The following is a 22542-nucleotide window of genomic DNA, read 5'->3' as shown; positions in this document are numbered from 1 at the left end:
CCAAGCCGCGAACCACGCAGCCAGGTGGTGGATCCTTGGCCTTTCCCATGGCACTGAGAAACTCGGGGCACACTGGGCTCAGAGCCTCCCCGAGATCCTGTCCTCTGAGAGGCTCTCTCCACCACGGAGCTCTAGAAAGGTCTGGAAAGGTATGCAGTTGGCAGAGTCCCTGAGGGATGCAGAGGACCGGTGGCAGAGGCCGGGGAAGGGACAGTGTCCCTGTTTGCAGGAACTTTCTCGTGTCCTCTGCTTCGTCCCCAATCCCATTTGATGTTTACATCCCCTGTCTCTGTAGGACCAGACGAGCCCCCAAACGATTCCCAATATCAAATTAAGTCTAATTTCCCAGGGAAGCTTGGATGTCAGCAAACAATACGAGCTAAAATGACACCACAGCCCATTTCGGAAGAAATCCTCAGACGAGAACTCAGCGCAGATGCCCTGACTGGCACAGCCTCCGCTTCTGACTCCTGTGTTTTTCTATTCTGAGAACATAAACAAGCCAGGAAGGAGCGCCAGCGAAAACGAGGGCTGAAAATAATCTCCACAGGCAGTGGACGGGGGGGAGGAAGCGTGATCTGCAGGAATCCCCGCTTCCAAGCATGATAGCCTCCTATTACTACGGCTCAGCCCCTTCAACCACAATTCCAAACTTCATCATTGTAACAGCCTACAAATAGTTCTTCGGAGGTTCAAAAAAGTAAGCACACGTGAACCCTTGAAATCCCAGCTACCACAGATTAAGGGCAAGTTATCTCTCAATAATAAAGACGGGTGAAGGAAGCGGTGGGGCGGGGGTGAAGAAGTTAGTTTGTTTCAGGATTTCAGGGATGCACTTGAATTCCCATGAGAAATGCCTGGGAAAGAGAAATCTCTAGAAAAAGGCTTTACCTAGCACAGAGGACAGTTGATTCTATCACGAGTTAGCTACACACAAGGTCTGCACAGCTACATGCCCGGGCCTGACCCAGCCAGGGTGCCTTGCTCTGGGACCTCAGCCCTCCCTCCTCCTGGGAAAAGTAGCTGAGCTCAAGAAACAGTACAAGAAATGGCGAATTTCTATCTCCAGTGTGGGCAGGCAGCAAGGACTCAGGCATGGAAGCCCCAAGTAAGCAGAGCAGATATCCCTGGGGCTGCAGCCTGCCTGGAACCCAACAGCGCGAGTTTAAATCTAGGGTAGAGAAGAGGGTGAGGCAGGGTGAGAACTCAGAAGCTGGCTACCTAACCTGCAGTTTGAAACCAGTGAACACTGTGTGAATGGAGGTTTGGATTTGCTTTGGATAAATACATATGTGCTCTCTCTCTCTCTCTCTCTCTCTCTCTCTCTCTCTCTCTCTCTCTCTCTCTCTCCCACACACACACACACACACATACACGTATGCATCTGTATATACACCTATGCACACACACATTTATACACACACCATGTGTATAAACATACACTTATCTATACACGCATACACACTGAAGGTGTACTTTTTTTCTTTTAGGCTGGGGAGAATTAATTAGACTGTTGCCATTGTGATGAGAACGCCTGGACACTCCGTGCTTCTGTAAAACAAAGCAGAGGACACAGGCATGAAGCCTTTGTCTTCTCCCTGTCACCTGGGTGTCCTTGAAGCAGAAAAAAAGAAATCTAGTAATGCGTCACAGTTCCCCTCCCCTTTTAATGGCAATTTAACATTCCATAAGCATCATTATTAAAGAGTATATTGTAGACACATTTGTCTGCTACTGCTGGGGGTCTTTCCAGAATAAAAATAAAGCTGAACATTAATTTTAACTGGCCAATGAAGAGAAAAATAAAATATGTTCCAACGAAATGACAGACTTCTAATAATTGAAGGCCAGTCACACTTATCGTGAAAACGAAGCTTTGATCTGAGCCATGCTCTCTCTGCTAAGGGGTTTGCTTCTCCCATCATAGAACTGCTGCGATTCTACACAAAGATGCCACCCCACAATGAGCAAGAGGAGGTACACCTTTAATACACTCGTCCGCCGGACCCGGGAAGACATGCATACAGATGTGTTTACCAATCCATGAATTATTTACGTGTCGGCAAAGACCCTGTCTACAGAACTGACAGCTGTATGCTCTCCCAACCTCACCTAGAGAGCCGTGTGTAATCTCTCCCTATTGTGGGCATACAACTCCAAACAAATCTTACAGCGCAGGTTAAGTGCAGACCTCTGACGTCTCCTGCACGGGTATGAGCAGCGAGAGTTAGGTAACTGTTACCTAAAGACTTCAATCAAGCAAACCTACTTCAGAAGGGGCATGGTCTGAGATGACTTAAACTCCCCACCAGAATAGCTTGCTTTCAGCCTGGGTGACGCTTGAACAGGACTCTATTTTAACAAGGGTACTTGGCCGTGCAAAGAGTGTCAAGCCTCTTTGTTCATGTGTTATTTTATTTCCACTCAGCATATTCAACTTCTCAGCAGGCGAAAACTGCACGCACTTAGGTAGGTTCTCCTTCAAGCCGCCAATTCTGTAGCAACCAAAATCCGGTGATGGATTCGTGACACACGCCTGACCTTGAAGTGTGAAGGAGAGTCCCACACAACCTCTGGGAAGCCACCGTCATCCACGGCTGCGTCTCCACGCTTTTCTCTACACCAGACACTTGGCAGATGGCTTCGTGTGCAGGACATGGGAGCGGCGAATCCCGGCTAAGCAAGCCTGGGTCTGGAAAGAGGCGGAGCTCCCCTGTAGTTGTGGGCAAGCTTTAAATTCATCCCAACTCCCTGGCATTTCTAGATAGATAAAAAACGCCAGCCACCCAAACAACCACAGAGCACGTCAAAGGCTGTCCACACTCTGTGGGGACAACAAGGAGGCACCATCTGATTTCGAGCAACTCTGGGATCCGAGCAGAATGTTGCTGTCATCTGTTCAAGGTCTGACGGCTGGCCTCAGACCTGGTGGACAACGTCCTGGGAGGACGTTTTACCTCTCCTACGCTGTGGCAGTTCATGTAGCGAATACATGGGGCTGCCAGCGGGAAGTTCTCAGCACCATGTCTTTCATGCATTGATTTGAAAGCCTGGCGTTTGGTGGCACTGGCTCCCCAAGGCCTCTCCTTATCTCTCTTGTAAGCCATCACCCAGAGGCTGGCGGGTGCCTGGCCTGCTGCCAGCTGTGGCTGCGTACTCTGTTTCTTTGTAGGAAGTGTCCCTATCCCTCAGGGTCTCGCTGGGGTCCGGTCCTGGGACCCAGGCGCTCTGTCTCCATAGAGATGGGGCACGTGTGTGGCTTTCCTAACCCACACTCGCAGCCACCGCCACGTGCCATCTTCCTGGGCAAAGGGAGGAGGGGACAGGAGAGCTGCAGGATGAAGAGTTGTCACCCCCTCCCCTGTTCCAAATCTAAAGCCAATGGCACAAACCCTAGCCAGAGGTCTTCGGTCCACCCCAGAGGGGTTGGAGGGGGGACTTCCCCTTAGAACAGGCCACCTGTCCTAGCTGCGGGACTTGGAGCACTGCAGAGGCCAGAGCCTGGGCCTCTCGTGTGGGAGAGAAGGTGGTGCTGAGTGGGCAGGAGTCTGATCTCCAGTGCATGTGAGACCAAGACATCCGGTCTCCAGAGGCCAGCCCAGCCTGAGGGCCTCTACTCCTGCACGGGGCACAGCCTTGGCCTTGGGCCCCAAGGATCTTACTTTCAATTTAAAAGTGTAATTCCCACTCTCTCTCTGTGTCTCTCTCTGGTTATCTTACCTATCTATCTCATATTTTCTCCATCCATCCATCCATCCATCCATCCATCCATCCATCCATCCATTGTGGGGCTTCTACACAATGGAATTTACCCATCCACTAGGAAGAATAATATTATGTCATTAGCAAGGAAATGGAATGACCTTGAAAAAAAGGATGTTGAGTAAGTCGGGTTCAGAGAGACAGCCGGTGTGTATGTCCTTTCTCTCACATGTGGGAGTTAGATCCAAAGGATACACACATAGCATGAAGACATGCCCAGGGTCATATATAGAGAGAGATTGATAGCACACACACACACACACACACACACACACACACACACACACACACACACACACACACACACTCGACAACATGGTATTCACTGAGGACTGTGGTAGTGTAACTCCTTTGAATAACTAGTGATAGTTTAACAAAACGAATATCAAGAAGCAGGATATTGCCAGGCAGGTGTGGTCTAGGGGGAGGTAGACTCACAGAGAGAGGAGAGGCGGGCGCGTGCACGCATGCTCATTCAGGGCACACATTCGGTTTGTGTATCCGCAGAGTGGGGGAAACTTGGCCCGCTCAAAAGGCAGTTGGCAGAATTATACTAGTGACAAGCACATAACCTGAAAAAATGTACTTTCTGGCATTGCTTAATTTCATTTGCTTCAAGATCCATCCTAGGGAAGAATCTGGAAGGTCCCCTCTCAGCTCTGAAGATACGTGGCCGGCGGCTGAGTTGTTTTTACAAAGTTCTGAAGAGAAACTCTGCTGGTTCCACTCAGGCGCAGAGATTTACGACCTCAGCTACTTCTATTGTTGAGATGTATTTCGTGTATTCAGTGAGGAGTCTGGAGTACAAGAAGCTAGGGCCAACAAACTTACATCGGAGAAGACACATGCTCTTCCCTAGCCGGGGAAGAACAGCAACGTGGTTTGGGGAGGCAGAGTTACCCCGGATTCCCTTTCTGTTTGTCCCTGGCTAATTCTAGTTAACACAGCTAGGAAGAGCACGGCACCTAAAACTCCAACACCACAGGAACTCACCGCCCCACTCCTTAGTCTTTCCTCTCCTCCTCTGCAGCAGGGCCCTGGGACAACAACATGACACAGCCATCACCGTGACATCACGTCCCAGGCCAGGCTCTCATGTCTTCTGTTTCCCTGCTTTCACGGAAGGAGACACTGAAGCATGGTGGACTAGGTTGAGAACAGAGCTTTGCACCCAGGCTTCTAGTGACTCTTTGCTGCCAACCTGGGAGAAGTCTGCTTCCTCGCTCTTACCTTACAATGACTCAGGAGATAGGGACCCCATCCCCAAAAGATGGAAAAGCAGAGCCCTTGACAGGGGATGCAGACACGGAGAAGAAAAACTAGTTCTGTGTCTTGTGAATTTTGACAGAGAGAAAGAAAAGGAAGAAAGAGAGGCAGACAGACAGACAGACAGACACAGAGGGAGGCTCTCTGTCTCGGAGACAGAGTCTTGTTTGGAGATGTCCAGTGTGTCTGAGACAAGGTGACAGGAGAAGTGATTTCCACAGCTCCAGGAGATGGCTGGGCACCCAGAGAGGCAGAAATGGGGCAGGAAGAGTATCTCCTCTGCGGGACCCCCACTCCCCAAGACCAGGCCAGAACTGCCTCTGTACAAAAGGTTTACATCCGTCCTAATGGAGTAAATGACAAAATCAATACAGCGGGAGTGGCCCGGCTGTCACAGAGATAATGCAGCCCCAGAGTTCACAGTGGTTAGGAAGCCATTTAGAACTGTAATTAAAACTAGCGCCATTTTTTTCAAGATAAAAGCCCCTTTGACAACCATAAATGCAAGCTACAGGAAATTTTCAACAAATATATTCAGAATTAATGTATGGGATGAAGATGGCATAAATTAACCCCGGTAATCCATAAACCTAGGCTTCGGGAGGCAGAGTACTCCGTAAAGCGATTTCCATTTCACGTTTGCTTTCCAAGCAATGCGGCTTTCCGTTTTAATCAAGTTAGAGCTTGACAGAGCGCTGTGAGTGGCAGACTCCTGCAATGACCCCTCAGGAGGATAAGGAGCGCCGTCTCTGTATTTGTCCAACTTGAGATCCGAGGGGCAGCAGAGTTTGTTAGACATCTCAGAGACTGAAGGGGAGGGAAGTGGGAGAGAGACAGACACAGAGAAAGAGAGACACGGAGAGAGAAATTAAGAGGCAGAGAGATAGAGACACAAAGAAAGAGAGACACAGAGACAGAGAGGGAGAGACAGAAAAAGAGACAGAGACAGAGAGACAGAGACAGAGACAATGAGATGGAGAGACAAAGATACAGAAAGAGAGAGACAGAAGCAGAGACAGAGACGAAGACAGAGAGAGGGCTGGTTTCTTTGCAAGCTGGAGCAGGGTGGTGGGGACAGGGGAACGGTGTGCGGGTGGCTGTCTTGCATGGTTTCTCAGCCTGGATTCCTCCCTCGGGCAGTGAGGTTTCTTTCTGCCCAGTTCCTACCTCGACGCCCATCTGCCTGCCGAGCTCCCACTCAAGGCCTCCGTGGCTTAGCTGAGTGGCCCAGCAGGGGACCGTGTTGCAGGCCGGCTCTTGGGCTGTGGAAATCTCTTCCTACAGCTGCCTGGCCCTCTGGTCCTGCTATTTTGGTTTTTGAGGCAGAGTTTCAGGACCTTTAGGCCAGGCAGGTCTCCTTCCTCCACCTGCTTCTGACTTCTGAGTACTCAGATGTGCGGCCAGGCCCGGCCCCGACCTCTCATTTCTGAGAACCGCCAGCGCCTGCCTCTCGGCGTCCTCCCCGTTAACTGTGCGAATCGAGACTGCCAGCCCGTGATCGTGGGCTTTCTGAAAGGAGACGTTTGGACGGTGTGATTGATTTCTCGCTTGTTAAGTCCACCAGCTGGTGGAGTGGAGAGCGAGGTGTCCACCCCGAGTGCCACGGCAGCGGTGTCGTGAGCCCACGCCGGCCAAGCCACTCACCCCGTGGCCATGCCGCTTCCCCGCCCAGCGGGAGCCGAGAGGGCAGAAGGACCATTCTGGAAGCCTAATCGCATGAATTGCTGATCTGAGACAAGGGCCGGAGATGGATGCTATCCTAGGCAGATTCGTCTTCCGTCACAACAACCCGGCCAAGAAAACTACAGCGTCTCCATCTAAAACGGTTCGAGAAGATTGAATTCCTGCCATGCCATGTCATTCCCACACAGGGGCCACGGGTGGGGGAGGCCTGGTGGGTCGGTGGGCAGGGCATCGTTATCGGGGTGATGGGAGACGAACCCCAGAGGAGCAGCCTTCCCGTCCGAGCTCCAGAACTGAGCTGAGCATCTTGGCTTAGGTGACATGGGGTCCGAGGAATCTCTTGGGATACTGAACGTAAGGGACAGGAGGTCAGAGGCAGAGGGGGGGGGGGCGGGGACAGGGACATGTGGCTTCAGGAAAACTCTAGAAAGCTCCTTTCATTCTGGCCCCATGAAATGTCTTACAGATCCCCTCCAGACTGTAAAATTAGGGCAAGGTGGCTGACTCCCTGGGACGCAGCTTCAGCGTTCCGCACGTGCAGGTCCAGCTTTCCTAACTCCACCTGGATGAGGGCACCATTATTTCCGCCCTCACCCCAATTATATTGCTGGCTCCCACGTCAAATGCTCAGATGGTTGTAGATACATACAGCTTAATACAATGAGTATCAGAAGCTGAAACACAGCCAAGACATGCAGTGTGCAGGAACCATGCACATGAGGGGTGGAAGGGCCGGGAGAGATGGGGAACAAGGAAAGGGGGCAGGTGGGTGGAGTTGCATCATCCTCCATGTTGAACTGGAACCCCACTGTACAACCAACGGTCGTAGAGATGGTTCTCAGGCCACGGAGTAGGGAGCAGGTCAAGACTGGAGTGAGTGCCCTGGGCTGAGCACTGGGGACCAGACACACGCCCACTCCCGTCCACTCGTCCCCAGCGGTCTCCCCGAAGGCTTCCGCCTGGCAGCGGGGCTTGTCCTTCCTTGCCTCACAGCCTGGCCTTTCCTGTGACGTGGTATTCGGATGGTGACACAGGACGCTGTGTGTCCCTGGTTGGTCAGTGCTGGCTTTCTCAGGGTGCACACAGAACCGGGTGCTCTGTGAACGTGGGTGTCCATTCTCACTTGGGTGACCACTTCCGGGCTGTATACGAGGCAGTGGTCGGCCCGTGATCTCGTTGACAATTCACTTGGGCAAGAGACTAGGAGCTGGCCCAACGCAAGCCAATTCACTTCCCAAAGGTCAGGGGGTCGTGGCTGGGCACTGCAGGGCCAGGCTGGCCATGAGATGCCCACGGCATGCAGACACTTCCTCTCATGGGACGCCGGCAGCCATGACTGCGGCCCAGGGCTCTGCAATCTGCAAATGGCTGTGGTCTCTAGCCACCGGGGCTGCCGTTCGCATAGCTCGGTCATTTTAGGGGATGGATGCTGTCCAGCAGGCCGGCAGGAGGATTCGCAGTAGCCCCTCTGGTCTCCCGGGATGTCTGATGGCTGCCTCAGCACACAGCGGGAGAGGATGCTCCCTCCCTCTGGAGGTGCATTCGGGTGAGAGGGGGTCAGGTGACAGCTGGGCGGGTGCGGGTCGCCATGGCGTGGCCTCTTCCTCCAGGGAGGGGGGGCGTGTGTCCACTCCAGCCAGGTGACCTCACGCCCCACCAAGCGAGGGGCTGGCTCGCACGCCCCATCCACGGGCACAGAGGCCGGCAGGAGGCTGGGAATTCGTTTAAGCTGATGTTGTTGGCTCCGGGCAGCCTGACTCCAGCCCGAGCCTGGAGCCTCTGAATGGTTATAGGGCAGAGGGCGTGACCCCAGCCTGCAGGACCCTGGCCTGCTGGCCTGCCTGCTCTCAAAGCCAGACGCCAACCCACACCTCGGCCAGGCCGGACTCAGCTTCCCATGCACAGGTCAAAAAAGAAGGTTCTCACGGGTGCCTGTGTGTGTGCACGTGTGTGTTACACACGTGTGTGTGCCTGAGTTCAGGTGTACCCCCATGTGTGTACACACAGTCAGCGAACAATCATAGCTAACAGCGCAGGGCAGCAGGGACGGTGGAGAGAGCGGATCCGGGCCTGTGCCGGGCCCCGGGGGCATTCGGGACTTCTCTTGATTTTCTGCTCATCTCTCCTGCAGACCGAAAGCTGCTGCGAAGAGCACACTGCTAGCCACACCCTAAACCCCTGAAACCAGCGCTGGGCTTGCCCCAGCAATCCTGCCCCTGTCCCCGCTGCCTGGCGCTGGAGGCAGAAACCACCGGGTCTGCTGCCCCTTGAACACGGGGACTGTGAAGCCTCCATTTCTCTCATCCTCTCCTGTCCTGAGCCTCAGCTCTGCTCAGCCTCTTCTCCGTCCTCTCACACCTCGGAGATAACTAAGGTCTCTAGGCAAAACCCACACCTTTTGGGCCTCTCTTAAAGCCCCTGTCTACTGAGAGTCTAGCTGGAGTCACTCCGTCTGCGCTCGCCGGGGCACAGACAGCGTCCGGGCTCACACACAGGACTCAGACACACAGGCTGTGATGTGGTACTCAGAGGCCTCGATTGTCCACATAGAAAACTGTCCCAGAGAACGCGGGCTGGGTGATTCTGGACCTGACCAGGCTCCTGTGGGTTTAGTCCCTGTCGTCTTGGTGTTGGAGGGGGTTGTGACCTGCTGGGCGCCCGGCTCTGCCTGGGCTGGCTGGCACCGAGTCACCCACCATTTCACGTTGTGTATGGCCCCGTGCGGGTGTCAGCCAGGCGGCCAGCTCTGGAAGGGGACAGGCCTCCCTGCCCCTACGTGTGTGCGCCCCACAGACTCCTGGGGAAACGGCTGGCTCAGAAGGGAGGCACGAAGCCGGCCCCAGAATCCCTTGCATGGAGTCTGGGAACTGTGCCGTGTCACCCCCTCAGCACCTCACTAAGGGCTTGGAGAGAAGGCGGAGCCCTCAGTGCCACGGTCACCTATGGATGAAGCCGCCCTGAGTCCCTTCTGGACTGGCAGGGTTGAATGAGTCTCTTTTTGCTGTTTGCCTTACTCCAGGGAACTTACTTGAGCCAAAGCACACTTCTTGAGCACTACAGCCAACCCAGGTGCTGTCATTGAGGGGTTGAGGAGGCAACGTTGAGCCCAGACTGCCTGGGAGTCTGAGGGAACGACAGCCCCGCAAGCAGGGTGGGAAGTGCAAAGGCTCTGGGGCAGGAAAATGCTTGGGATGAAAGTATGCACAGGAAACTGGGAAGAGTCAGAAAGTGCCTGGATCGTGTAGGGCCGTGTGCGTGCGTGCATGTGTGTGTGTGTGTGTGTGTGTGTGTGTGTGTGTGCACTGACCCGGCTTGTGGACACACCTAGAGCTGCAGTGACATAGCGAATGCCTGCCAAGGTTAGAGAGATGGTATGGACAGATGGGCAGGCCTGCCCCTCCCCACGCCTCCCTCACCCTCTCACTCCGCCACTGCCGGCTCGCCGGTGTAGACCCGGCCTTCTTTCACCTCAGGAAGCAGAGGGCGCGCTCCAGGTCGGGCTGCCGGGTGGACTAACCAGGGAGCACAAAGGCCTCTTGGCCAGCTTTGTTATCAAACCGTGAATTCCAAATTCAAGCCGGCTGCCAGAGACAGGGCTCTGAGTCCCCCTGGAATGTGTGTCCTGCAGGCTGCTCTACCCAGACCGCCAGGGCCTGAAAACTATTGACACTGGTGCTGTGCCCGTCATTGTGTGTCCTTGTCACCTCTATTCCTGGTTCCTTTCTGGGCTGTCTCTGTCTCCCTGGTTCTCTGTCTGTCTGTCAGTCTCCCTGGTTGTCTCCCTGGTTGTCTGTCTGTCTGTCTATCTCCCTGGTTCTCTGTCTGTCTGTCTGTCTCCCTGGTTGTCTGTCTGTCTGTCTATCTCCCTGGCTCTCTGTCTGTCTGTCTGTCTGTCTGTCTATCTCCTTGGTTCTCTTTCTGTCTCCCTGGTTCTCTGTCTGTCTGTCTCCCTGGTTCTCTGTCTGTCTCCCTGGTTCTCTGTCTGTCTGTATGTCTGTCTGTCTCCCTGGTTGTCTGTCTGTCTGTCTGTCTGCTATCTGTATGTCTGTCTCCCTGGTTGTCTGTCTGGTTCTCTGTCTGTCAGTCTCCCTGGTTGTCTGTCTGTCTGTCTCCCTGGTTGTCTGTCTGACTGTCTGTCTCCTTGGTTGTCTCCCTGGTTGTCTGTCTGTCAGTCTCCCTGGTTGTCTGTCTGTCTGTCTGTCTTCCTGGTTGTCTGTCTGACTGTCTGCCTCCTTGGTTATCTCCCTGGTTGTCTGTCTGTCTGTCTGTCTGTCTGTCAGTCTCCCTGGTTCTCTGTCTGTCTGTCTGTCTGTCTGTCTGTCTGTCTGTCTGTCTGTCTCCCTGATCCTCTGTTTGGCCTGGCCTCACATGCAAGGCTTCTGCACTCACAGTGCCTGCACACAGCAGGCATTTAACACAGGTCAGTCCCTGCTGCGTCAGCTCAGATGGAGTGGCTCACAGAGCTGCTTTGAAATTCCCCCCCCCCCCCGTCCTGCCAGCCCCCCTCCCAGCCTGGGGCCACAACAGGGACTGGACCTGAGGATTCTTCCTCTTCTTGGGGAAGCAATGAGGGGCTCCCCGCTGAGCTGGAGCCCTGAGCCTCCCTCCTCCCACTCCTCCATGCTTCCTTCTCTGCTAAGTGGAGTCCCATGATGAGAGGGCCTGTCCAGCCCCACCCAACAAGCTCCTTTCCGAGAGCCAGGACACTGGCCATGTGCCACAGGCCCCAGCTACACTCGTCCTTCTTGAAGGACCAGCTTGTCTGTGCAACTGTGACAGCCACACGGGAACATGGCAGCATGTAGAATTTTCTAAGTCCTTTCCAAGCAAGCGTGGCCGGCTGTTACGTGTGGGCATTAGCCTCATAGCCTTTGCAAAGCCCTAGGAGGTGAGTACAGCTGCAGTCCACATCCCGAGGTGTCGGGTGGCGTGTCCGAGGGCGCAGGCTCAGTAGTGGCAGAGCTGCGGAATTCGCACACAGCCCCATCAGACGCTGGAGCCAGCTCTGGCCTCCAGGCTGCACTGCCGGACTCCACTTTCTTCCCTGATCCCCCACAGACACCATGAAAGCCACCCAAGAACCACACAGTGGGGTTCACCCCCCCAGCTGATGAGCAGGGCCAGCGTCTGACCCCCTGTGCTGGGGGATCAACTTTCCTTCCCGCAGCGAGTCTGCCCACCTCGCTCTCCGCCCCCAGTGCCACAGGCATCCGAAGCCTTCTGAGTGCCGACGCCATGAAAGAAGATTCCAGAAACTGCAACCCACGTCTGCCAGGCCTCCAAACCCACACTCCGGGCCACATGCAGAGGATGTGTGGAATTTGCGTCTCCACGTGGGTTCTGTCCCATCTTACCACCCTGTGTCTAGACAAAGATTCCACACGCACGCACACACGCACACACGCACTCTGTGAGGGCACACAGGGTGCGGGTATCAATCCAAAGTCCGATGCCACTACCCTGCTGTGTGTGGGAGAACCAGCACAGGAACCTGTCTGAGATTTCTTGAAATTCCCTGTCCATCAATGCTGATTTAAAATAAAATGTAAGCCAGGAGCGATGGCTCACGCCTGTCATCCTGGCTACTCAGGAGGCTGAGATCTGAGGATCAAGGTTCAAAGTCAGCCTGGACATAACAGGACCTAAGACTCTTAGGTCCAATTAACCTCTAGAAAATGGGAAGTTTGGCTTGGCTCAAGAGTAGGGTGGGAGCCTTGAGCTGAAGAGCTCAGGGACAGCTGAGGCTGAGTTCAAGCCTTAAGACACACACACACACACACTCACACACACACACACACACACACACAAATAAATAAATAAAATAAAAAGTAAACCATCAACAAGCCTTCTATCGCATAAGTGGGGCTGTAGGGGTCAGGCGGGACGTGTTTACTAGAGTGACGTCATCATCGTCACCATATTGTCACCATCATTATCATCACCATCACCACCACCCCTGCCACTGCCACCAGCCTTGCCCGGGCTCTAATGCATTTCTAGCCTTGCTACCCCTCGTCTTTCCCACTGCCTTCGTCCGTGGGCCAGGCTTCCACCCCTCCACCAGTTCATAAATGCCAACACGACGCTGGCAGAAGCCGGCCTCTGTCTCCCGAGCCCTCGGCCACCCTCCCGCCACACCCAGCGCCACCCCAGCGGGCAGCGGGCCACACTTACAGGTTCTTGACGTCGGCGATGCCCCTGAATGCCTTTCTGGGGATGCCCTGGATCTGGTTCTCGCTCAGGTCTCTGGAGAGGAGGGAAGAGAAGAGGGGAGGGTTACACATCCAGGCCCATTCTTGCATCTCATTATGATAACAAAACCCCTGTTAGGGGTGGGTGGGGCTGTGGGGCCTCGCTCCTTGTTCCCTGTGACCCCTGGGCTGAACCCCTTACCAGATGGAGAAGCCAGGCGGGAGAAACCGCCCTAGAGTGCTGGCAGGCAAGCACGCTGGGTGGTCCCTCGCCTCCAGCCTCCAGCCAAGACTGTGGCTGCCCCTGATTCTGGCTTCTTCTGGAGAAGACCCTGGCTTCCCCCCCCCCCGCGAGGCCCCCCTCCCTGGTCAGCCACCCAGCCTCCCCTCTCGGCTCTGCTTGGCGGGTCCCGCCTTTGTCCTCTGAGCCCAGCCCGGCCAGGGCCATTGGATTTTCTGGCGGGGATGCCTGCTCGTCTGACAATATCCACTCAAATTGCACGTCCACACACCCAGCCACAGAGCCCCCCCCCCCGGCAGGCACCCCAGCCTTGCTCTGAGGGGTCTCAGGGATGGGGCGGGGAGGGTGAAACTTTCCCAAATCCAAGTCTCCCACCCCTGCGCCGGTTCCAGCCTCCCTTCTGCTCCTGAGAACCATGCAACTTGATTGCTTCGTTTTCTGAGACACCAAACTTGCACTCATTTCCCTGCCACCTCCAGCCGGCCAGGAGCTCGGTGGGCTGAACCCCCCAGGCCCCGAGAGGCCCCCACGAGGCCCCCGAGAGGCCCCCGGAGGCCCTGGCTCTGGAGACCACGGGAACAGCCTCCAGTGGGGCCTGCACAGCGTGGCTGTGAGAGGGTCACTCACAGCAAGTGGGGGGAACAGGAGGAGGGAGAGCTGGGGGCCAGGGCCGGCCAAGCCGCCTGCCTTTCCCTCACACGTGCACACACATGTATACATCAACACAGGCGCGTGTGTGCACACACACACACACACACACACATACACACCTCGTGCCAGTACCAAGATGAGTGTGCACACACACACATGAATACATCAACACACACACACACACAACTGCATGCCCGATGAAATAACTAAGCACTTGGACACACACTGCTATCGGGTGTGTGTGTGTGTGTGTGTGTGTGTGTGTGTGTGTGTGTGTGTGTGTATCTCACCAATGTAAACGGCTTTTCCGTGTCAGTGGGCTCGCCTGCTCTTGACTTTTCTCACCAGCACAACCACGACCACCTTTTTACTGGCTGCGTGCTGTCCTGCGGCGCAGTTCCCATGCAGCTGAATTCTCGCGTGGAGAGAAGCACGGAGGTTTCTCTGCTCCCGGGCCTGCTAGCTGCACGGCTCCCGACAGACAGCACGCATGGATGCTCAGACAGGATTCAAGGGCTACTCCTGGCTTACACACGGGTGGACACAGAGATGGGTAGGCACACCGTGTGAGGGCCTGGGCACACCGCGCAGGAGAGGGGGGCTCAGACAGTGGGCACAGCCCACCCCTCTTGGCCCGCTAGAGCCCAGGCTGTGCATCAAAGCTCAGGGACAGCACCCAGGCCCTGGATTCAAGCCAAGTCTCAGGACCAACATGTGTCATTTCCTCCATCCCCGAGCAATGCTAGGCCTTGGGGTGAATGCTGAATAACAGGGTGGCCCCACCCTAAATCCAGGTCCCCCTGTCTGTAACCCACAGGAGTAAATTTCACCGTGCTGCAAGTTTCCCCAGCCAGGCCTGATTCAATGAGCAGGACTCCAGCCTGGAGTAGGGCTCTGAACAAAGCCCATGACAACAGCTGGGGGTCAGGCGTGTCACCCAGGCCACCAGGCCATTGTCCATCAGCCTCTGGAGAAAGAGCCGGGTCCTGTCATGGGACTAATGCAATTTCCACCACGCCTGTGGGCCTGGCCCCAGGCTCAGCAGCCACGATGGGTCCTGTCTTTACCCCTGTGGTCAGTCTCTGGGTACCCCCCCCCCAGCACCTGGCCCCATGCCCCTGGCTGGGCTGTTATCTTTGGCTACTGCAAGAGATAAGCTATGGAAACACATCTGACAAATGGCAGATGAGAAAAATCAGGGGCAAGGGGCTGTGAGCAGGGCGAGGGTCCAGGAGAAGGGCCGTGAACACGTGAACACCAGGCGCACATCACATCCCACAGACGACCGAGAGGAAAGCAGATGCACGGGAACCCTAGAATAAGCAGGAAAGTCCCAGGGCAGTCCCCGCGTGCCGCTGTCCCTCTACCCCAGTCGAGTGGAAACTCCTCAGTCCCCTTACTGCAACCAGCTTGTGAACTTTGTTCACTTAATCTTCCACCAAGCTTCTTTTCTGGTGTGTCAGCACGAGTTAGCAGGACGGTGTGCTGGTCCCACAGATGCATCCAGTCCGGCTGGCACAGTGACAGCTCCACTGTCCCTACTGGTAGGGTGTGGGCAGGGGCTGGCACCTCATTTTCGGTAACCATCCCCGCATGGCCATGGCGGGGAAATCTGTGATGCTTCCTAATTGTGTCTTTATCTCAGCATGAGGCTGAGACACCATTGTTTTTCTGGGGTGGGGGAACAGGCGGGGAAAGGAGGCTGACACTTAAATAAAAATAACAAAATCTACCCGTGATGCCCCAAAACCAAACGCTTAGCTCTGATGTGAGTGACTGGCGAGGGGTTTTGGAAATGCTAAGAAGTGACTGGAGAGAACATCTCAGGGTCTAGCAGAAGACAGCCTCGGGGAGGACTAGTTTGGGGGTGCGGGGTGGAAGAGCTGGCAGCTGGAAAGGCGTCTTGGCTGGGAATCCGGGCTCCGGGTTAGGGTAACTTTCTAAATAATTAGAGCCGTAAAAGGAAAGGAGAAGTGCATTAGCTAAAGTGCATTTCTCAGCTTCCGGAAAATGATTAACCGCCCGATTATTCCATCCCCGAACGCAGGAGCAAAGAGGACGTATTAAGGAGACACTAAGTCAAACAGGAGCTGGCAGAACCCGGCGCGCCCCCTTCCAGCCCGCCCGCCCCCCAACCTTTTTAATTTACTAAAATGCTTTGGACACAGACTAACTTTCTTTGCAAATTTATGATGGCTTCATCTGCCTTGCCGCAGACACTTTGATAAATGGATTGAGAGGCTGCGTGGCTCCAGGAGAGCCTTCCTGGCCCTGCCCGGCTCCCTCTGCATAGCTGGCTTTGTTCTCCGGGCTGCAGTGAGGGCCTTGCCTCTCCCACCCCTGCAGGACACCGGACAGCCACTGTGCTCTCCGCTTGTTGTCCTGGGGCAAGGGGGACAAAACCCTTGCCAGGTCACATCCACATGACCAGGAAGTCCTGTCTGTATTATGTGGCAGTAGTGTGAACGTGTGTGTGTGTGTGTGTGTGTGTGTGTGTGTGTGTGTGTGTGTGTGTGCATGCACATGCATGCATGCCTGACCTGGACCTTGCACTCGGTCCAGGTGCTGCCCCTCTGAGCTTTTCTTGCTCAAGGCTAGCCCTCTACCACTTGAACCACTTCTGAGTTCTTAGAGGCTTCATTGAAGATAGGAAATCTCACTCGTGGGCTTTCCTGCCCGGGCTGGCTTTGAACCATGATCCTCAGATCTCAGCCTCCTGAGTAGTGCGTGAACCACCCGCCCTGTGCTGGTCCCCAGATTGCTGTGAAGCTGCCCGGTGGGTCTCGGAAGCTTTCTGGAAGCTTTGGGGAGTCACTTGTGATCCATGCCAGCCTTTCCACAGCTGAAAACGCTTGTTCACAGTGGCCCTGGCACCTGAGCTCGCTCACGCTCCGCGAGAATCACACACAAGGGTGACATGGGCTCCTCCCTCGGGTCAGAGCGGGGCTAAGGTGTCCCCAGCCGTCACCTGCGAAGCAGCTCCTGCTCTCCATCGCTGACGGTCTTGGATGAGGCGGGAGTACGGGTGGAGTCAGGAATAAGATGGGGCTCGTGGACCCAAGGACCCGAGGTTGAGTGACTGATACATGAAGTCCTCCCAGCAGAGGCCAGCGAGGGAGGAGACAAGAGGAGGACGGGGAGTTAAGTCACAATCCCGGAAAGTTGGCGCCTTGCTCGGGACCCCAGGGAGCTCGTCTCTGAGCCAGTGGACTTTGTGGCTCTACTTGGGATGGTTCTTGGTTCAAGACCATCCAAGAGAAATGCAGACTCCCCGGCCTCACCCGCCCTCTACAACGCCAGGCAGGAGAAGCCAGCACCGGCCAAGGACAGAGGGATAAAGATGTTCTCAGTTAGGAGGGGTTATTGAGCTTTGGTGCCGTCCCCGCTGCCACGCGTGGAGGCTGTACCGGCCACAGGAGCCCACGGGCCCCACCCCCAGCAGCTCTGAGTCGTCCCCTTCTCCTCTCAAAAGATGGCACAGGAGTCACACAGGGAGCCTGCACGCCAAGGAAAGGACAGCTGGACCCGCTCCCCCGGCAGTGGAAGGGAGAATGCTCCCTCGCACGCCCCTCCACCCCTAGCTGCAAAACCAAGCAATGCTACCCTTTTATGTTTGTAATTTTTATTTATTTATTTATTTATTTATTTATTTATGCATGCATGCATGCATGCTGGTCCTGACGCTGGAACTCAGAGCCCGGGCTCAGTCCCTGAGCTTTTTGTGCCCAAGGCTAGCACTCTGCCATTTGAACCACAGCTCCATTTTTTCTGTCAAGAACTGGAGTTGCAGGGTGAATCTGCCCAGGCTGTCTTCAGATCTCAGCCTCCTGAGTAGCTAGGATCACCACCAAGAGATACCTGGGCCCAGCTCCCCAGTGCCCTTTTAGTGATGCTGAAACAACAACAGCAAGACCCAAAACCCCACCAACTCTCAATTAGTTCATGAAAAGTGGGGTGATACAAGCAGACTCCAGATGTGGAGCTGTGGACCCAGGAACTGGGTGAGTGCCTATTCTCCAAGGCCTGGAGATACCTTCACTTTCCTCTCACTGTTTGCCTAAGTGGACGAATCTGCCCACTGGCCACCAGCTATCAATCAAAGCTCATTTAGGGATTAAAAGATTTCGGATGAATAATCCACTAATCCAAAACTCTCAACCCCCTGCCCCCATCAAAGTGTAACCCTCTGTCCCCACCCTCACCGGGCCCTGGACCCCCCCACCCTCTGACTGAAGGAATTCAGGGGGAAGCCGGGGTTTGGCAGGCCTGACGCCGTGGAGGGAGGGGCAGGCATGTGGGGGCCCTGGCCCCGCAGTCTCCAGGGGAGATCGATCTTCCTTGGCAGATCTCTTCTGCAGGCAATGTATCTTAATAAGCAAGATTATATGTTTGCAGTTGGGTTGCTGTCAAATCCCTGTGAACCCCAAGCCTGCCTCCCAGCTGAGGGGCCCTGCTCCCTGCCCCCAGTGCCATGCCAGGACAAGCTTCCTTGGTCCTCACCAGATGATATCCGTGTCACAGACTGGGGGAGCCACCAGCTCCAGGCATTGACGGGGGTGGGGACAAGATGGCTTTCTCACCGCCAGGCTCGGCCACCTCTCTCTGCTCGCTACTGGAGTTGAAGAGGTGACTGGAAGAGGACTACAGCAGCTAGACCTCACTGGACACATTTAGACCGCTCCCCCAGCCCTCACCACCCCAGATCAAGTGTCGGCTCGCATCTGTTTCCCAAAGAGGAGGCAAGCTCCTACTGTGTGCTACCCATCACATGGGCGTTCACGCTACCGACGAGCCCAGATGAAAAGAAAGCAAAGCCTTCCCCCTCATGCTTAGAGACAGAACAACAGAGCCACCTCCAGAGCACCGGACGTTTTGGACAGAAGGAAGGGTGGACCTAAGCTGCTGGCCTGGCCTCCCTTGGCCTTCTGGCTTTAAGAGGGAAGAATGAGCAGGAAGAGGGGAAGGACGGCTGTGGGAATCATGTGGGCTGGTGGGGATGGGGGGACCTGTGCCGTGGGAATGAGTCACCCCGGGGAACTCAGGCTTAATTCGGTGGGCAGAGTCTAAAACGACCAGAGTTGGCACAAGGAGATGACCAGGAGTGGACACAGCCACAGAAGCAGCTCAGAAGTCTCCTCCTCCTCTTCGCAGGGTCCATCCCATGCCAAGAAAGCTTTTGGAGGGCCGGGAGTTTGGCCTAGTGGTAGCGTGCTTGCCTAGCATGCACGAAGACCGGGTTCAATTCCTCGGTACCATATATATAGAAAAAAGCCGGAAGTGGTGCTGAGGCTCACGTTGGTAGAGCTCTAGCCTTGAGAAAGTCCAAGGACAGTGCTCAGGCCATGAGCTCAAGCCCAGGACTGGCAAAACAATAATAATAGTAATAATAATAATAATAATAATAATAATAATAATAATAATAATAAGCTTTTGCAGTTCTACTTCACAGTTCAAATTCTCAATGGTCAGGGGTGAGCAGGGGTCCACAGCTGAGGGGCCCTCAAGAGAGAGAGCGTAACGGATGAAGGCAGAGGGGAGTCAAGGCTGGCTTCCAGGTGGCACGGCCAGAGCTGAGTGATAAGAAAGAGAACCAATTTACCACTGGCCTTTTCAAATATTTGGGTTTTTTTTTCAGTCGTGGAGCTTGAACTCTGGGCCTGGGTGTTGTCCTGAGCCACAGCCCCGCTCTTGGTTTTCTTGTGGTTCACTGGAGATAAGAGTCTCACGTTAGTACCCTGGCTGGCTTTGAACCGAAATCCTCAGATCTCAGCTTCCTGAGAAGCTAGGATGACAAGCGTGAGCCAGTATGCCTGGCTTGGGCATTAATAATAATAATAATAATAATAATAATAATAATAATAATAATAATAATGAAAGTTCAGATCCTTGGGACTCGTCCGAGGCCGACTGAACAGATGGACTCTGGCACCGGAACTTTGAAGAAGCTCAAGAACCACACACAGACTGATTCGCGGTGGGTCAGGTAGGCACAGTACTGGCTGCCAAGTTCACAGCCATGCCTGCCATCGAGAGGCTCCGTGTCTTTAAAACCATCAGGCCTCTGAGCTTCCACCTCCTACTTGTGAGAAGTGAGGGAGGGCTGCAGGGATTCACCAGCCCTGAGGCAGGAGGGGATGAGAGGGGTTCCCACACCGCACAGCCTGAGCCTGACTTCAGGGCAAGCCCTGGGTTGTAGAGGCGAAGGTGTGTGTCTCAGGGGAGGCTTGTGGGGCCGGGGACAAGGGCCGGTGGGAGGCCTGGAGCAGAAGCCTGTGCTCTTCATTGTGGAGAGCCCCTTGAGGGCCGGGTGTCCAGACTGACCGCGCGGAGCCAGGGGAGTGGTCCGTCCCCCGCTCCCCCGGGCACTCACCCCTGGGACCCAGAGGAGAAGCGGGTCCTTCCCCAGTCCCTCCCAAGCCTTCAGGAGACCAGGGTGGCCTACGAGGACATCTGTGGCGGGGAGGGGGGGTTGCAGACAAGTAGCTCCCTGGGGGATTGTGGGAGGGACATCTGGGACACAGAAGTTGTTCAAGGGACAGAGGCTGGATGGGGTGGGTTTCTTGTCGCCAAGAAGAGGCGGTGGTTCTGAGTCCAAATGAACCTAAAGCAGCCCAATGCAGGGCTGTTCACAGCCTGACCGTTCCAAAAGGGAGGTTGAGGACAGCCACTGGTGGGTGACACAGGATCTGGGGACATAGCTGGGAGATGCCCCAACCTCTACCCATCCCAGCTACAAAGCAAAACCTGGGGTTAGGGGCCCAGGGTTCACCTGGTTCAAAGGAACAGAGCTGGTGATGTGTCCACCATGGGCTTGAGGAGGGGCCCCAGTGCCACGGCATCTTCCTTCCCACCCCAGGGCTGCACACCACTCCCCCACTCTCTCCCCTCTCCCCTCCTCTTCCCTGGGCAGCCGCCTCAGGCCTCCATCCCTAACTTGATTACGGGAGCTGACACTGTCAATCTGGCATCCAGAAGCCCATTCTAACATGGGCTGCACGGGAAAGGGCCGGGAGGGGTACGCGCATTCATCTCCAGAAGCAGCTTTATGTAAATCGATCCTGTGGCCTGAGAGGGGAGCCAGGCATTTGCTGATTAATTGGAGAGGCGTCCTTGTCCCTCTGTCATCTTCTCTGGAGAGATGGCCCCCCCAGTCCCCTCCTCTTCTTTGCAGGGTTAGTCCCATGCCAAAAAAGCTTTTGCAATCAGGAGACACGGCCATCAGGAGACACGGCCTAGCCAGTGAGCGAGCTAGCGAGGCGGGGGGGGGGGGGGGCAGGGCAGGTTGAACTTCACCCACCTGGCCAGTCGTAGGCAATCTGGGTCCCCTCACGTCGCCTGTGAATGGACTTGGGTTCAGGGGCTGAGTGCCCACAGGGGCAGGGGCATCTGAAGGGTGATTAGGAAGAGCTGGGAAGGTGGGGCTGGACTTGTGCTTTGAGCCAGGAGGGCTCGTGTAAATGATTCAGCCTCCTTCCCACACACCCTCTCCACTTTTCCTGGAAAAGAGCTGAGGCGAACTGGCTGTCTGCCAGTCTGCCAGTCTGTTCACTTGGGTGAAGCCCTGGTCTCCGCCTTCAGTTAGATGTGACTTTATTTACCAAGGGTGGATTAGCCAGCTGGGCATTGGGCGATGTGGGCTTCAGAGCAGGCTTGCTGCAGACTGCCCTGGTGGCTCAGGGGGTATTTGCCTGTGGGATTTGCCACCAAGCCTGGAGCTTCCAGGGTCTCGTGGCTGCTTCTGTGGGTGCCCAGCTTTTGCTAAATATAAACTTAAGTTGTGACTTCCATATACTTGTTGAGTTAGGCACCAGCGGCTCATGCCTGTAAACAGAGCAACTCAGGAGGCTGAGGTTTTAAGGGTGAGACAAAGCCAAGAGACTCTTGTCTCCGCTTAGCCAGGAAAAAGCCAGAAGTGAAGGTATGGTTTAAGTGGTAGAGGGCCCGCCTCTGGTACTGGCCCTGTATGTGTGTGTGTGTTGTGTGTGTGTGTGTAATGATTAAAGTCAGTGTGAGAATTATTTTATGCCCCGTGTGACTTGGGGTGCTGGGGTCCTGTCTCCCCATACCAGAGTTCACGGAGCTCTGCTCTCTTCCGCCCTCTCCCTCTACACCAGGTGGAGAAGCAGCCACACGAGGCGAGGATCGTGCAGTCCAGGCCGCTGGCCAGCCTCGTGGGAAGGCAGCTCCCGCAGACGGGCCGTGGCCCCATCTCTGAAGCGGGTGGCTTGCTGGTGACGGGCACAAGAGAGCATCTGTGGGGGTGCTATGCCCAGAGGGGTGGGGTGGTGGGGGGCTCTGGGGACCTCTGAGAACGTCCTTTACCAAGTTTTCTGGGACCTGGGAACCCTCGTGGAGCCCGAGCTGTGGCCGAAATCAAACCACCGGGAGTGGGAGTCAGGGGAGGGCGCAGACAGGAAGCTGAGGGCCAAGGGGACAGCCCGGGAGAAACTGAGTCCAGTCCACACCACAGCCTGAAATGTCCGAGCTACAACTTGAAATGCCATCCTCAGGCCTGCACCGAGCTCCAGCCTGTGCCACAGAGCCCAGCCTCCTCCTCCGCGGTGATCCCCATCCACAAGGGAAGGGGTCTCCCCTGCCCCCAGCCCCTCACCACTTACAGGCCCCACCTTCCTGACTCTGTGGCTCCAGAAAGTAGAGATAAGGTCTGGGCCTAGGTAAATGGTGGCAGCTTCAAACTTTTTACATTACAAAGTGAATTTTCTTTTCTCCTCCTCCTCCTCCTCCTCT

General features: G+C 55.3%; 1 protein-coding gene across 1 annotated transcript in view; it reads right to left on the bottom strand.

Moving 5' to 3' along the window:
* The window catches only part of Slit3 (slit guidance ligand 3), a 230622-nt gene that overhangs the window by 56887 nt on the left and 151193 nt on the right, over positions 1–22542 (bottom strand). Inside the window, exon 5 of the mRNA XM_090320813.1 lies at positions 12886–12957. Coding sequence (XP_090176939.1) covers positions 12886–12957 — 72 coding nt within the window. The remainder of the gene's footprint in view (positions 1–12885; positions 12958–22542) is intronic.

Source organism: Megascapheus bottae, chromosome 29 (assembly GCF_031878675.1).
Source record: "Megascapheus bottae isolate mThoBot1 chromosome 29, mThoBot2.hap1, whole genome shotgun sequence".
Lineage (NCBI taxonomy): Eukaryota > Metazoa > Chordata > Mammalia > Rodentia > Geomyidae > Megascapheus > Megascapheus bottae.
This window is presented reverse-complemented; position numbering and strand designations above follow the sequence as displayed.